Source organism: Simochromis diagramma, unplaced genomic scaffold, assembly GCF_900408965.1.
Source record: "Simochromis diagramma unplaced genomic scaffold, fSimDia1.1 OVJJ01000734.1, whole genome shotgun sequence".
NCBI lineage: Eukaryota > Metazoa > Chordata > Actinopteri > Cichliformes > Cichlidae > Simochromis > Simochromis diagramma.
Window position 1 is genome coordinate 447114 of NW_024387513.1, and position 15052 is coordinate 462165.

The 15052-nt window shown below is 40.0% G+C and overlaps 1 protein-coding gene across 1 annotated transcript; it reads right to left on the reverse strand.

Annotated features, from left to right (window-relative positions):
• Positions 1–5553: 5553 nt before the first annotated feature.
• LOC120725823 (endophilin-A1-like) lies at positions 5554–14707 on the reverse strand. Its single transcript, XM_040018870.1, is given in 9 exon segments — positions 5554–10389; positions 11870–11934; positions 11936–12001; positions 12094–12197; positions 12649–12807; positions 12932–13065; positions 13235–13378; positions 13488–13560; positions 14633–14707. Coding segments are annotated over 9 exon segments (951 nt in total). The 5' UTR covers positions 14642–14707; the 3' UTR covers positions 5554–10192.
• Between the last annotated feature and the right edge of the window lie 345 nt (positions 14708–15052).

Genomic DNA, 15052 nt, shown 5'->3' on the forward strand with positions numbered 1-15052 from the left:
GGTGCATTGAATGCCTGAGTTATAAATCAGATATTTAGCCTTCGCACAGAAATGACTAAAAATAATACAAATAGGCCAAAACATTTAATGCGGACAGTATTTTTAAACAGTGATAATAAAACTGATTCAAGACTGCTGGATTCCTTAAACCTTACTAGATGCTTTATAAATTCACCAATTTTTCCTGTGATATAGACAGTTTGAGTTTTTTTCAGCTTGAGTATGTAAATTTCGAGTTTCTGAGGGTGGTTTTGAACATATCAGATATTGATTTGTAAATGGAGGGAAACGGCAGCAGTAGGGGAACAATACTCTACAGCGCCACTATACTGTCATTTGGAATCATTACACAGATATAAAAAGTCGACCACGTGCAGTAACTTAACTCTAAAAGAAAAATCATATCTCATTTATTTCCACATTAATATAAACGATAATGAAGAATTGCTTATCACTAGCAAAAAATGTCTGGCATGTGAGATAATTCACTTTCACTATGACTTTATGACATTTTCACTACACACTATAGCCTTCACTTATTTATATTTATTATTATTATTATTATTATTATTATTATTATTATTATTATCATCATCATCATCGTTGTTGTTGTAGCTTAATGTATCATTGTGGTTATCATTTTTAACTTACAACATAATATATTAACAGTAATTTTGAGAAAATGTGATTAAAATGCAGATTAAAACTGTTTGCTCATGAATTCATTTTTTTCTTTGACCTGCAAATTATGTGCTATAGACTCAAACCGAAACATTTCCAATATGAAATTACAGGAAGGATTTTTAAAACTAGCAATCATTGCTGGTTGTTGATGCAGTTCCACTTTTGTGCAGTCAGTGGTGCTGTAGCTCTTTGTCTGATCCCTCCATTTATCGACTCATTGTGAAGAACAGATTGGAGCCTTGTTTGCGCCGTGTCATCATAGTGTTAATCTTTATTGTCATTACATTGTAGTTCATCTTCACGACAAGCAGTTATACATACAGTGGTCTTAGATTATATCATTGTCCAATACAAGGAGAGCAACAGTTAGAGTTAGTATCACAGCTAGATTTTTTCCATTGACCAACCCCACCCCCAACCCCCCCAAAATACCCCTTCATCCTCCCCCCAATCACTACCCCTCCCATACTCAACACCATACACCAATGTATTGACGACCGTCAAATATGTCACAGGTGCCTAACCATTAAATAGGACACAGGAATAAATAAATTAATAAATAACCAAATCAATACATACAATACATATATAAATAAATAAATACCAACAAGGTGTGTATATATTAACATACACACAAGTAGCTCACCAGAGGACAGCAGGTTCCAAAGTCATAGGGCCATTTCATACAGCCACAAGGCATAAAGTATGATTATGTAACACAGCCACAGTTCAGACCCCGGCCACATTATTACACCCCAAAAATCATGGTGCAGAGATTAGATTTAGTTTTGCAAATGTTTCTTTGAAGCAGGTCAGCTCTCAGAGGCAGACCCGCTCCCTTGGGAGAAATCCTTCTGCTTGAGTTAAACCTCACAGGTGGAGCCTCAAAAAAGCAAAAAACAGCTTGAGTTAAAAATAAAACACCAATTTTTATTTAAATATACTGTCATCCTTGGTGCACAAAGGAAAGTAGCTTACATTAATTTTTTTTTTGCAAGTGGACACTCTACACCTCAAATCCTAACCTGTTGATCAATCAAGTAGTTAGATCAATCAAGCCCAGTTTATTGGTGTATGCTGCCGTCTTTGAGCCAAGCAAGACAATCAATTCTTTATTTCTCCGAGATAACTGGCTGTAGCTTCAGGGGTTTCACATCACTCCAACACTAATTCTGAAGCACAGAGAGTATATTTGCTCACTGGTCACTTTATTAAGTACACTTTGCTACTACTGGGTTGGACCCACCTTTGCCTTGAGAGCTGCATTAATTCTTCATGGCATAGATTCAACGAGGTTCTGTGAACATTCCTCGTTTATTTGGGTGCATATAAAAAGAAAGCATCGCACAGTTGCTGCAGATTTGTCAGTTACGCCCCCCATGATGTGACTCTCGTCTTCCACCCAAGATGCTCTATTAAATTGAAATCTGGTGACTGTGGGGAACCATTTGAATACAATGAACTCTGATCACCCATCAGAAGACAGTCAGCATCAATACTCAGGTAAGCAGTCACATTAAATGATGCTCACCTAGTAGAAAGAGCTCAAACTTTGCCAAAAAAATATCCCACACTATATCACTCTATCACCAGCCTAAACTGTTAATACAAGGCAAGATGCTTTGTTTATGTCAAATTCTGATCCTATTGTCTAAATATCACAGCGGATATTGAGACTGATCAGATCAGGAAATGTTTTTCCCTCTTCTATTGTCCAATTTTGGTGAGCTTATGTGAATTGCTATCTCGGTCTCCCGCTCTTAGCTGAAAGGAATGGCACAGTGTTACTGTTACTGTTGCGTTCCTATCAGCTCCAACCTTTGACCTTAACAAGACATTTTCACTCAGGGAACTGCCACTGACTGGATATTTTGTCTTTTTTTGGACCATTTTTAAAAACCCTGGAGATCCCTGTGTGGCAACAATGCCACATTCAAAGCCATGTGAATATTGTTTCTTCCCTCAGCATTATCTAAGTATTCATAGTCATAGTGCATAAAGGCACTGATTTGCTGTCATGTGATTGGTTGATTTTATATATGGGTAACAAGAGGTTAAACAGATGTCCATAATGAAGTGGGAGGTGATATTAACTATTGTATCTTACTGTTAAATTATACAACATATTTTTTTAGTTCATTGTTGCTGTACACTGGTGGAAACCATCAGCTATGAGAAGCCCCTAAATCTTCTAAAGCTACTGTTAGCAAGAAAATAATTAAGCCTGTAATTTCTCCAACCAGTTATCACAAGACACCAATACTTATACAATTTCGCAAATGCTTTCTTTTAGGTTATTAACCTGCTTATTAATACATAATTAATGTAAAATGATTTTTTTTTAGCAGAAGTCCAAATGTAAAGTATATTAGAATCTGCCAGCTGGTGCTTCTCAAGTTTAGCCCCAGACAATGACGGTGTTTCTCCTTTCAGAACAGCTGTACCTCTGAGGAAAGACTGGAGACCTGCAGCTTTTGTTTGGAGTGTCATGACTGATCTCTCAACTGGAGAGGTGAAACTGACTTTAGGTAGGTAATGTGGCCTAGGTCTGACTCTTACCAAGGTGAACAGGGGAAATGGAGGGTAACACTGTACAAGTCCCTCATTGAGGTTAGAATACATGTCGCCATAGAGGGCAAATCGCAGTGGAAGTAAAACAAAAAAGCAAAAATAAAAACATCATTCAAAGAAATACAAAAAGTCTTAAAGCACTTTGTAAGTTGAAGAAGAGTGCCATATGAATTTTCAACAGGTCAAAGAGTACAATAACTGAACAACAAAAAACAAGAGTAGCAGAGTTAACCTAGGTTCACTGCACTGCAAGACAAAAGCCAGCAGGACGAACATCTCCCCCTTCTCTTTTTCCCTTTTTGAATGTTTTGTCTTTTAAAAAATCCATCTCAAAAAGCAGACGTGAAGCGGTCCAGTTGCATGCAGCTCACACACATTCGACAGGCAGACTCAGAAAAATCAGGTTTTCAGACACAGAACTTACAGACAGAATAAAGTAAAAAGAAAACACTGAACATATGTTTGCACCAACCAAACCTCTGTGTTTTACAAAAACCTGTAACATTTATGCAGAAGCAGGTATATGGCAGAAAAAAAATTGAAGACTGGAAAGAGATTATTATAAAGTTTTATTTGATGATTGTATTGTTGTTTTCACGCATGTGCTTTGGCAATGGAAGAGATGTCTTAGCTCTTTCACAGATAGATAGATAGATAGATAAATAGACAGATGGGTAGATACCTCTTCCTTTGATGAAACCTTAAATATTATTGTTCCATCAGAACTTATTGCCTTTATATTCAGTATTATTGACAGTTTATAGAAGATACTGTTTAGTCTGAACCAGTACTTTTCCTTTTTTATTATTATTATTACTATTCAAAAGGATTGTATAGTAGCTTTAGGTTTTCCCGTCCTTCAATCAAACTTCTATCAAATATTTTATCTTGACAAATATCTCAACTAAAGCATTTTGTTTTTGTTGTTTTCTGTCTTGCCTCTGTCACACTTCTTAAGTATCTGTGCCATTTTAGGTGGCATAGACTTTCTCTGGTATGTGTTATGCACTGATTAATCATTAGACTTTAGCAAGAGAAGGCAATAAGATTGTAAATATAATTATAATGGTCATGATTTTTTATATCTGCTTTTTAAGCCTAACCTCATCAGCCATCTCCAGGTCCAAATGTCCTTTCTGAACACTATTTTTTTTTTTTTTTTTTTTTTTTTAAGGTCTAGATCCCGATAAAATTATCAGTGTGGTGTTTTCCAGGTGTTATAATTTATTATCCAGGCATCCATTAAAACAGTGATCTATGGGGTTTGGCAGAGTTAGCAGTAAGCTGACTTTAGTCACTGAGATAGTTGTCATTTAAAGACTGTATACCATGTTTTACTGACGTCTTTCTGAAAAAACTATAAACATACAGCACTTCTAGATGCAAATGAAGACTGCTATGGAAACTAGCAGTAACATATAGAGGGTCACTGAAGTTGGGTTAGTTGACATAATGATCTACTCCTTTGTAGCTGGCTACAGAGCAATAGGTAGGCTAATATCAACACATCAGCACAGGGATGAGGATGTAGGATGCGGCTTAAATTGTTCTCAATAAAAATGTAAGAGGATGCGCTGCTGGCAGATATAAACTTCATATGGAAGACAGAAAACACTGGACACAGATAAAACATCAGCCTAGAAGTCAGAGATGACACCATCCACTACACATGAATAATAATCAGTGTGTTACTGCATGTTTTGGATTGCTTAGTATGAAAAACTGTGGTCCTAAGTTCAATGTCTTGAGCTTTGATACCTGGAAATAGGGTTTAATACCTGATTACTTAACAAGCAGACAATCAAACCCGTCATTTTGCCTAAAGTTTGGTAGAAAACCGTAAAGATTTTATATATTTTAATATGGTCCACGTTATACATGTAAACCATTAACCTGCTAATAGATCTTAGTATGTTGATTTTAGTAGTATAAAATGATCATATATGTTAATGGTCTGTAAGTAATAGGAAAAAAAGATTGTAGTATAACCTGTTTAACATGAAAGCCGCTCTTCTGGCGGAGTATTCTAGAAAAATTCGGAACATGTTATATTTCTCTGTTGTTTTCAATAGCCTATATGTTACATTTAAGATGAGGTATTCAGTAATCAGGCACTAAATACTCTAACGTATTCTGCTCAACACTGCATCAACAAAGCAAGAGTACAGGAATGTTAAGCTAAAGGCTAGCTGGTTAGCCACTTCTGGCACATTAGCATCAGCCGTGCTAACACAGATTCCTGCTGGTTCATAAATAATGCTCAGATAGAAAACCCTAGAACCCTAAGATTTTTTTTTAAAATTATTCTTAAACTCTGTACAATAAGTATCAAACAGTCCGTTTTAAAAAATGTGTGACTGGTAAATTACAACTAGAATTCAAAGCAGAGATGACCAAGGTGTTGTCGTTTTCCTTTATCAGTTGATTTGACATAAACCCAGAACTATACTTAGATGCCTATTTCAACAAGTAACACATGTTAGGTTTGTAGTTCTGTCCTCTATTTCGAAGAGAGCTCTTAATATTACTGGAATGTTTCAGTTATTTAAACTGAGTCATCTCTCTAATTGTGAGTCCAGATCTTTAAAAGTTGCTTTATCAGAGAACCTTTAACAGTAAATAATATCAACCTTTTTCATATGGTCGTTGTCAAAGTAGACTCCTTTACACTGCTTTTAACAATACTGCAGATCTGTCCAGAAACTGAGAATAATGAGAAGCATTTTGGCATTGTAGCCATCCTGCTAGATGCTACACATCGCGTTTGCAGCAGGGAGCTACCACCAACACAGAGTTCTTACTAACATTTAACTATTCCAGCAACTGTTTAAGAGAAAACTAGAATGAGATATCTGAAGCATTTGGCTAAAGAATGGTATAATTGTGCCTGAGATTATGACAACAGGTTCAGAAGCAAAAAAGATGTCACGATCGTAGGGTTAAAATAAATAAATGAGTAAATCTTGAATTTAGTGAGATGTTTAAGGGCATTAACAACCTTCTGATATAACAAAATGTATCATTCTATGAACAAGAAGGCAGACAAAATTCTAAAACTTGAGTGCAACCTAAAAAAAAGTTTGGTCATCAAACAGCAATTTTGGTCATCACGCATTACTTTGAAGCTGACAGCTGGTTGCTGGTGAGTGTTCCGGCCACTGGTTGCCTAGGTTACCTTCTATTGTTATTCACTATCAGGTCATATGACAATACAGATATTCTTCACTATCCATTGTCTGTTGGCTCTCAGTCATCCAGGTCACTGCAGTCTAAGGAGCTTGTAAAGAAAAGCGTCTGGACTTCTTTAAGTTTGTTGATGATGTTTCACCTCTCATCCAAGAAGGTCCTTCAGTTCTTAGAGTTGAAGAAGCTTCTTAGATGAAAGTCCAGAAGCTTTTCTTTCCAAACTCAATAGACTTCACTCTTCATTGTTATATACTTCAGTTGCTCACCTGGAAGATGAGAAAAGTTTATCTTGGATCCCATCCATTTCCCATTGCCAGTGGTTACTTTGGCCATAGTCGCTTGAAGTCACTGAAGGTCATGGACTTCTTATGGCCTCTGGTTGCCACATTGCTATGAATCAATTCCATTGTGTGCAACTTTTTACATTATAGATATTATTCAATGCAGATGGTTTAGCGAATGACTTCCATTGTGAATATGGCACATCTGAGCTGCACTGACCTTTGTCGGCCCAGTTAGTTGCCATTAAACACAGCTATAACAGGCAACTGGTATCATGACCAGGCAAAAATATAGTATATTCTCCCTGGTAAGCTATCGGGATTTTGACATAAACAATCTGGAATCTAGTATTAGCATTACAACAGGTTTCATGACAGCAAAATGTTTTGATCTTGCTTTACTGTTTCAACATAAAGCTTAGCAACTAGTGTTAGAGAGTTTTAGTGTTTGAGACCAAAATACTAGAAGTTTTTAATTGCCAAATAACAATAAAGTTGGAAAGATTCTGAAATATTCACCACGGAATTTCAGATACTTTGTTTAGTGGGAACTATGATCATGTAAAATAGTCGGGCCCCTAACAGCACTCTAAAGATTAAAGCGTAGATGTGGCGTTGCCTGCGGTGCCGTGCACGGAAGGCGGATACACCCGCCGACTTAAGCATAGCGCTGGATCATGCGATGGTTGGTTGCTGTGGTAATTTTGAGCTGGCAGCAGGAGAGCTGCAGCTCTGTGTGTTTGTGTGTAAATAAAGGGTGCAAAGCATGTTCATGTTACCTGGTCTGCTGTGGTCATTCACAGTGGTGCCGAAACCCAGGACGGGAGGCTCGGCAGACTCAGGACTGGGCAAGCAGAGAGAGGAGATGGTGCAAATGGTGGCTGAGCTGGCAGCCATGCAGCGGGAGCAGGCGGCGGTGTGTCGCCGGCAGCAGAAAGAGCTGAAGGACCAGACAGAGCAGAACCTGCAGAGAATGAAGGATCTGGCGGTGGTAATCCGGTCCTGCCCGACACCGCCGCCACCCCCACAGGTGCTCCCCGACACCTCTGGGGTGGCCGGTCCGCAGCCTGTCACCGCACCCTTCCCCACTCCTCGGGTGGGAGTAGCTTGTGCCCGGCAGGGGCCAGCTCCCATTCCTGCTCTCCGGAGGAGGGACAAGGAGCAACTGCTGAGCCCACCACTAGCTCACCCACCTGCCCAGCCCGAGCTGGAGGTCAGCGTGGGAGGAACTTGCTACACCATCGCTGGTGGTGGAGGAGGCATGTGAGGGTCCCCGCCAGCCGGAAGCGGGGGTGGTGACGGAGGGGCCGCGCGAGGGGCTGCTCCAGCCTGGAGCTGCGGTGGTGGTGGTGACGGAGGGGCCGCGCGAGGAGATGGAGGTCCCTGTGCCAGGGGAGCCTGCTCAATTGGACGTGCACGCCAGACCGGCCTCACCCCAACCAGTGGCCGGTGTACACCGAACATCTGCCCAGCCGCCTGTTAGCTGGGGCTCACGACCGTGCCAGCTGCGCCGCGTCCACCTGCCACGCGGCTGACCTCCGGACCAGCTTCGCCGGCGCCGCTGGGTTCGTGGGCGGCCACCTGAACTGACACCCCTTGGCCAGGGGCCAGGGGCACCGACGATCCGGGCTGATCCCCTCTCCCGCTCGTGGTGGTGGAGTAGGTTCGGCCGGATGTCTGCCCGGCCTCAGTCGGGCGATGGGGGTATGTGGCGGGGTGGGGCCTGCGGTGCCATGCAAGGAAGGCAGATGCACCTTCACAGCATCTGCAATCATGCCCCGCTGACGGGTCCTGTGATGGTTAGTTGTTGTGATATTGTTGAGCTGGCAGCAGGAGAGCTAAATCTCTATGTGTTTGTGTGTAAATAAAGGATGCAAAGCACGTTCATGTCATCGGGTCTGCCATGGTCATTCACAGTAGACTTTACTGATACTTCTCAGACAGATTGTTGGGTAGATATTAATTCTTGTAACTAGTGCTCCCAGCGTTAATCTCGTTAAAATGGCATTAATGTCATTTTAATGAGATTAACGCTGGGAGCACTAGTTGTAACTGTTCATCAGCTACTACATGTCCTACTGACGTGCCTTTTGGCAAGGGAGTATCACCTCCCAAACTTAATTATGTTTCTGAGCATGAGTTATTGAAAATCTGAAGAAATCTAAAATTGCTGTTTTTTAAGCCATCTAGCCACACACAGTCATGCATGCAAAAGCCACATATTTAGACAAATCAGCAAGCTCCTACTCCACAGAGTACAAGGAAACCACAGTATATAGAAAGGAAAAAACAAACAAACTTCTTTCTCACTATGCATACTGGAATGTTCAAATGTGTATCAAATAAAAAACAAAAACAAACAAGGCTCTGTTCAATAACATTCATCTGTGGCTGTGATGGCAAATCAGTGCTGCTTGGTAAAAAGAGTAACCCAAACTTCTCCTTTTCATCACTTGAACTCCTGCTTAGTGATGTGTTGAATGAGTTTCTTGATCCTCAAGCCTCAAAACCCTCCTAAAAGTTCCATTTTACAAGATAAATGGGTTTAAAAACAAGTGGATAAATGTTATCTTTTCCATTCTAGCAAGACCAAGCTTACTTCAACACAGTCAATCTTTTTTTGGCTGGATCATGCATTCAGCCACTGAATTTAAATGCTATGCAGTGTCAGCAAAGGCAGAGGGTGTTACAAAAAGAGCTAGAAAGAGGTTGAAATATACCTAAATCGTAAACTCTATGGATCTGTGGCTCTGGGTTGTTATTTTGATGGTCTACAATCTGGACTATGGAGCCTTTCTAAAAGGTAGTGCTACCCAATGAAAGAAAATAACAAGACAAGAGAAAGTAACAAAGATAGACAGCTGGTAAAACTGTGACAGTTTCTGAAAAATCTAGGTATGAAAAAGAGCACAAGAAGGCAAGTTAAGGTAGAAAGAACAGTTACTTTTAGAGAAATACAGCAAGAAAAGAAGAAAGAAGACAGTCTCACAAAAAAGCTGTCAGGCAGCTAAACCGACAAGCAGGAATTTGTGCTGGCTTGATCATAAATACAGTAAGAACAGGTCAAAACGCACATACAGACACATACATGCACGTACATATACACCGTGCCTTATTCGCAAGTCTCCATAACCTCACAGTATTCTGTGCTGCCCGGCCAAGCACTGCGCTATAAAAGAACATCATCTCTTTGTCTTTTCATCTCTTTCAGTCCCTTGCTTATGCAGCTCTCACGCTATAATCCTCCTCTCCCTTTCTTCTTCTACTCTAATCGCTGTTCTACTGCCGCATCTTATGTATCCCATCTCGGGCTTCTCTCTCGTTTCAGTCCATTTTGTGAAAGCAGAATCGCACAGAAGCACAGAAGAAGAAGAAGTAGAAGGAGGGCGTGGTTTGTTGTTTATGCAAATACAGGCTGTTTTCTGGGTGTCTGGATTGGTCGAGGGGAAGGGGAAGGTTGGTAACAGGACCTAATGAGGGAGCGGCACCAGGATATCCACATAATTGATGGGGAAGAAGCCCGACTGGCCGTTGATCATACCCTCGTACCAGTTGTCATCGATCTGATTGGTCAGGGTGATGACATCCCCCTCTTTGAAGCCCAGCTCACCTTCATTCTCTGGTTCAAAGTCGTAGAGCGCTCGACAACATGGCTGGTCCATAGGGGCTGTGAATGGACAGAAGCAAAACATAGCGAGTCAGTTTCACTCTCTATGAGGCATTTTTGGTTATCTGGTTTGTTTTGGTTTAGCTTAATGACACTGTTACATACGAGGCCTATTTTGTTTTACTTAAGAATTTCTTGCTGTGCATTGAACGGGGCTAATTTGCTGGATATCAACATAATGGTTTGACAAGGCTCACCTGTTAACTGAAAACCATTCTAACTAAATTTGAAATCCTGCACAACTAAAATCCAGAGAAAGTCAGGAATCTTTAAAATAACTTTGTATATTTCATAATTAAACTTAAAATAAAATCATGCAAGTCCATACAAGTAAATTGTCTCGAATATGAAACAAGTTTAACAGACTCTAATACTACTCTGGAAGGTAGAAAGAAACTTTCAGCTGCTAAATAATTTCCCAAGGGGATGCCACAGTGGATGGATGCGCATGCTAATTTGGAACTCATCTTTACACCAGATGCCGAGCACTGGGAGTACACTAGCTTGCGAGCCCCGAGGCTTGGTTTGTGTCTCCTTTCTGACATGCTTTAATTAATAATTTTTTTTTTTTTTTGGGGGGGGGGGGGGGGGGGGGGGGGGCTGGCAGATAGAGCAATGAGCCACTGTGATGGCCTTTTTTTGATGGTGAAGACTCATTGTGAAACCTTGAGATAAGCATTTCTGATGTCGTTCCTGTGTTTTTCCAATTGAGGTGTTGAACATGGAGTCTGACTGAAAATTAGATAGACAGATAGATAACGACTTATCAATCACAAGTTTGCGATGCCAATCAGTCCGATTTGCCTCACAATTATGAATTTACAAGGCTTCACAACAGGACTTCACAAACCAGTGGGTATGTGGCCAATAAGTCTGTTTATAGGCCTTTCCGAAATCATTTTTGACAATTTTGACCTAGATCAGGAATATATATTAAAAAATAAACACAAAACTCTCTTAAAGATGACTTTGAAATAGCGACTAAGATTAAAAACATCAAGCAATTGAGAACTGGGGCAATTTTCTTATACGCTTAAATACAACCAGACTTATTTTAACCGGTGGAGTTATTCCCTGCTGATTGCTTAACATAGGGTTAATGCACTGCTGCACTGGTTCACTCCTCAAGGCTTTTATGTAGAGTCTGTAGTATCTACCGCTTTTACAGGATGCATCGTATGTTAAGGTTCAGTGCCTTGCACTTGGCAACATGGACAGGAAGGGCTAGGAATTGAACTGCCAACCCTGCAATTAGTAGGCCAAACCGTTCTTCTAAATCTCATCTGAACTCCCACGGCTTCTTCTATCTGGTAGACGTGCTCGTCTTTTTGCTCAGACTACATGAGGCATCCCAGATCCTGACTTACCAAGACACTACTGCAGATACCTCATCTCTACTGGACATTATTTGACAGATACCACTGAGCTGGATACTGGCAGTCATCTAACTGCACATCGAAGATTGACACCCTCTCTCTACCTGGTGATCTTCCTGGGGATTTGGCAGAGTGTATCCCTCCATTGTGGCTTTCGCTGGGGTGGCAGCAGCTCCAGTGTCATTCTGGGTTTTGGAGTGTACTCCTTCCTCGGTTTACTGGACACTTCTTTTATCCTGGAAGGAAGCCACACAGTTAAGTTCTAGCTAACCACACAGTCTATTTTTATAGCTTTATTTCTATCCTGAGTAGGAGGCTGGATCGATACCTGTCCTCCATCTTCCTGGAGAGCTGTTGGAGGATTTCAGAGGCACGACTGTGGTATTCAAACTGAGCTTGGACCAATGCTGAGAGCTGGCTCACCTGCTCTATCTGCAACACACACATAAACGTGTTTTTTGTTGTTTTTATTCTTTCAAACCCATCCTCCATACCCACGCTGGGCTGGCACTGGTTTGGCACAGCAAGGCACAAGATTGCTTGTCTTTTCCATGTTTGTATATAGCATCAAATTTTTTACTTGGAACATATCAGTAACAAGAATAGACCTTAATATTTGATTTCATATGTTCCCCCTTTTTTAAAAAAAAAATAACATTGAACATGTTTTTGTGGCTGTAATATAAAATCTTCTTTTAATTTGCTGAGGGCACAATATGATTAGTTTTTCTTCTTCTGATTGGTCTTCAAAACTCTGTTTTGGTATTAATGATCTGAGATTATTTAACGCTTTTCTCTGTAGAGCTAAGGAACATATTTACCTTCAACTCTGATAATAATAAGTTATGGTGGAATTGGAATACATATATTACATTATCCTTACGTCACTCTCCAGTAGGTTAAACATGCTCTGCTCTGCGATCTCTTTGCTCTCATCAAACTTCTCCAGTGCCTGTTTGATTTCGTCATCCTGGACTTTCCCCTGACGCTTCTTCTTGTAGTCGAAGTCCAGACGTCGGCCTTCCATCTTCTTCAAATGATGCTGGAATAGATGAGAAAGGAACATGTGATATAAACAATTTAAGATTCATGTTGAAGAAGACTTCAACAACATGTCACCATTATAAATTCAATTTCCCACATATCTAATGTTACTTGTTACTGACCTGTATCTCTTTGAGGTCTTTATCATGAAGATTCTGCAGTGGATCAATAAAGTTCTGTTTGACCTCCATGTCCAGAGCATCTTTCACCTCCCCGAGTTCCTTCATCGCCTCACCAGCATCCATGAGGGCCAAGCCTGGAAGTGAAGTGAGAAATTAGCAAAAAGCCAATTTTTCTGAGCCGCCAAGGTTGCTACCTGCTTATGACCTATTTTCCTCTATTATCTAATCTTGAATTGGAAAAAATAATTTAAAATGGTTAACTTTCTGATACTATCTTAAGTCATTTAACAGGTATACATTTACCAAAGCTGGACTCCTCTCCTAACTCCCGTCCAAACTTCAACATGGCGTCTCCTAGGACTGTCTCAGCCTGTGGATAACCAGGTCCTTTTTCCTGCCCACGGATCTTTGACATGGTGTTGATCATACTCAGCTTGGCTCTTGATGCTTTAAAAAGCAGAAATAACATCAGTAACATCAGGAGTCACAATTTGAATTACAAAATAATAGTTTTGCAATTTTTTTTAGTATACTGCAACCTTTGTATATTTAATACCTGGGTTAGGCTGAAGGTACTCTGTAGTTTTGGTCATGATGTCCAACACTGCTCTGCTGGTGACGTCCACCTTCTGCAGGGGAAACACCAGATTATCAGCATGTCAACAGATACTCACTCGTATAAACAGAGTAGAAAGTCCAGGAACAACTTCAACTACTTCCAAACTGCATAGAGCAGCTCCAGCAACGTTTTCAGTATGCAGTATAACTATTTTTCTTCCTGTGTATTTAGGCTTGTGGCCTTCATTAAGGTAATTATGAAACATATTATTAATAACATGTTTCGTAGGATATTTCATAAAGCAGAAAAAATAAATCAAAACAACAACATGGGACCAACACTCATACAGAGTGATTATCTCTGGCAATAGAAAACTTGGGTGGTACCTTATATAGCCATAACCTGGAAAGGTGCAACTTCACCCTCAGTGACATAGGCCTATAGATAGGTCTGCCATCCCCTCTACCAAATATTACTAGGGGAAAAATGTGTATTCCCCAACCCTACAAACTAGAAACTTAGAATGTTCACCTTCAAATTGGAAGCTGTACCTTAATGTCGAAACCAATGCATTTTAAAAAGTGCACTTTTACTTTGAAGGTGAACGCTCTGTTTCTGTTAATGACCACGATGAAGGCCAACAGCTCATCAGTTATTAATCAAGTAATAAAGTTGCTCTATATACTACAATGAATACAGCTTTGCAATATTTTCTAGATATATTTAGATATACATTAAAAAATCTGCTGGTGTAATACAGGTTTACAAGTTAGTCATATGTGGTCAAAGTGAAGCAACACATAGCAGCCAGTTAGGCTGTAGTTAGAGCACCAAACTTTACCTTTACGTATGTCTTGTTTAATTAAAAAACAAAACAAAACAAACAAAAGTATGCTAGTCTATCTCTGCTGTGCCCACTTACTTTGTGGATTAGATCCAAGAAGTATTCTGGCACCAAACCTTCTCTCAGAAAATTGTCATTGAAGCTTCCAGGTTATTTGGGTGATTATAACAAGTATAACTTTTAAATTAGCTAACCTCTACCAGCAGAGGTAAGAGAGATCCAGTTTCTCTCTGCTTCTACGCTTAACACTAAGCTAAGATTAAATCTGGTATCAGATCACAGACAAACAGGTAATTACCTTCTCCATTTCTTTAAAGTCATCATCTAGCTTGGTTCCTTCCGCCCCTCCAACCTTCTCGCTGACTTTCTGTAATAAGAAATCAGAGGAAAGAGACAGAAAGGGGAAGAAATATGGTTAATACTTTCATATTTGAGTAGCTTTGATTACTCAAACCCACCCTCAGAGGAAGAAACACCAAATTGCGTTTAAAGTGGTAATGAAGAAAGTTAGAAAGTCTGGCTGTGTGATAAGAGCAAAGGCAGAAAAAAAAAGTGTTGTGCAAAATAATTTATGCAGGAAAAAAGAGACGAGAAGGAAAGTCGGTGCAGTGACAACAGCTTTCACTCAACCTTTGATTCCTCGATTTTTTTTTCTTCTACTTTAATACCATTAGAATACAGTGTTTCAGAGTGAGTCAATAACAGTTTATTTTCATCT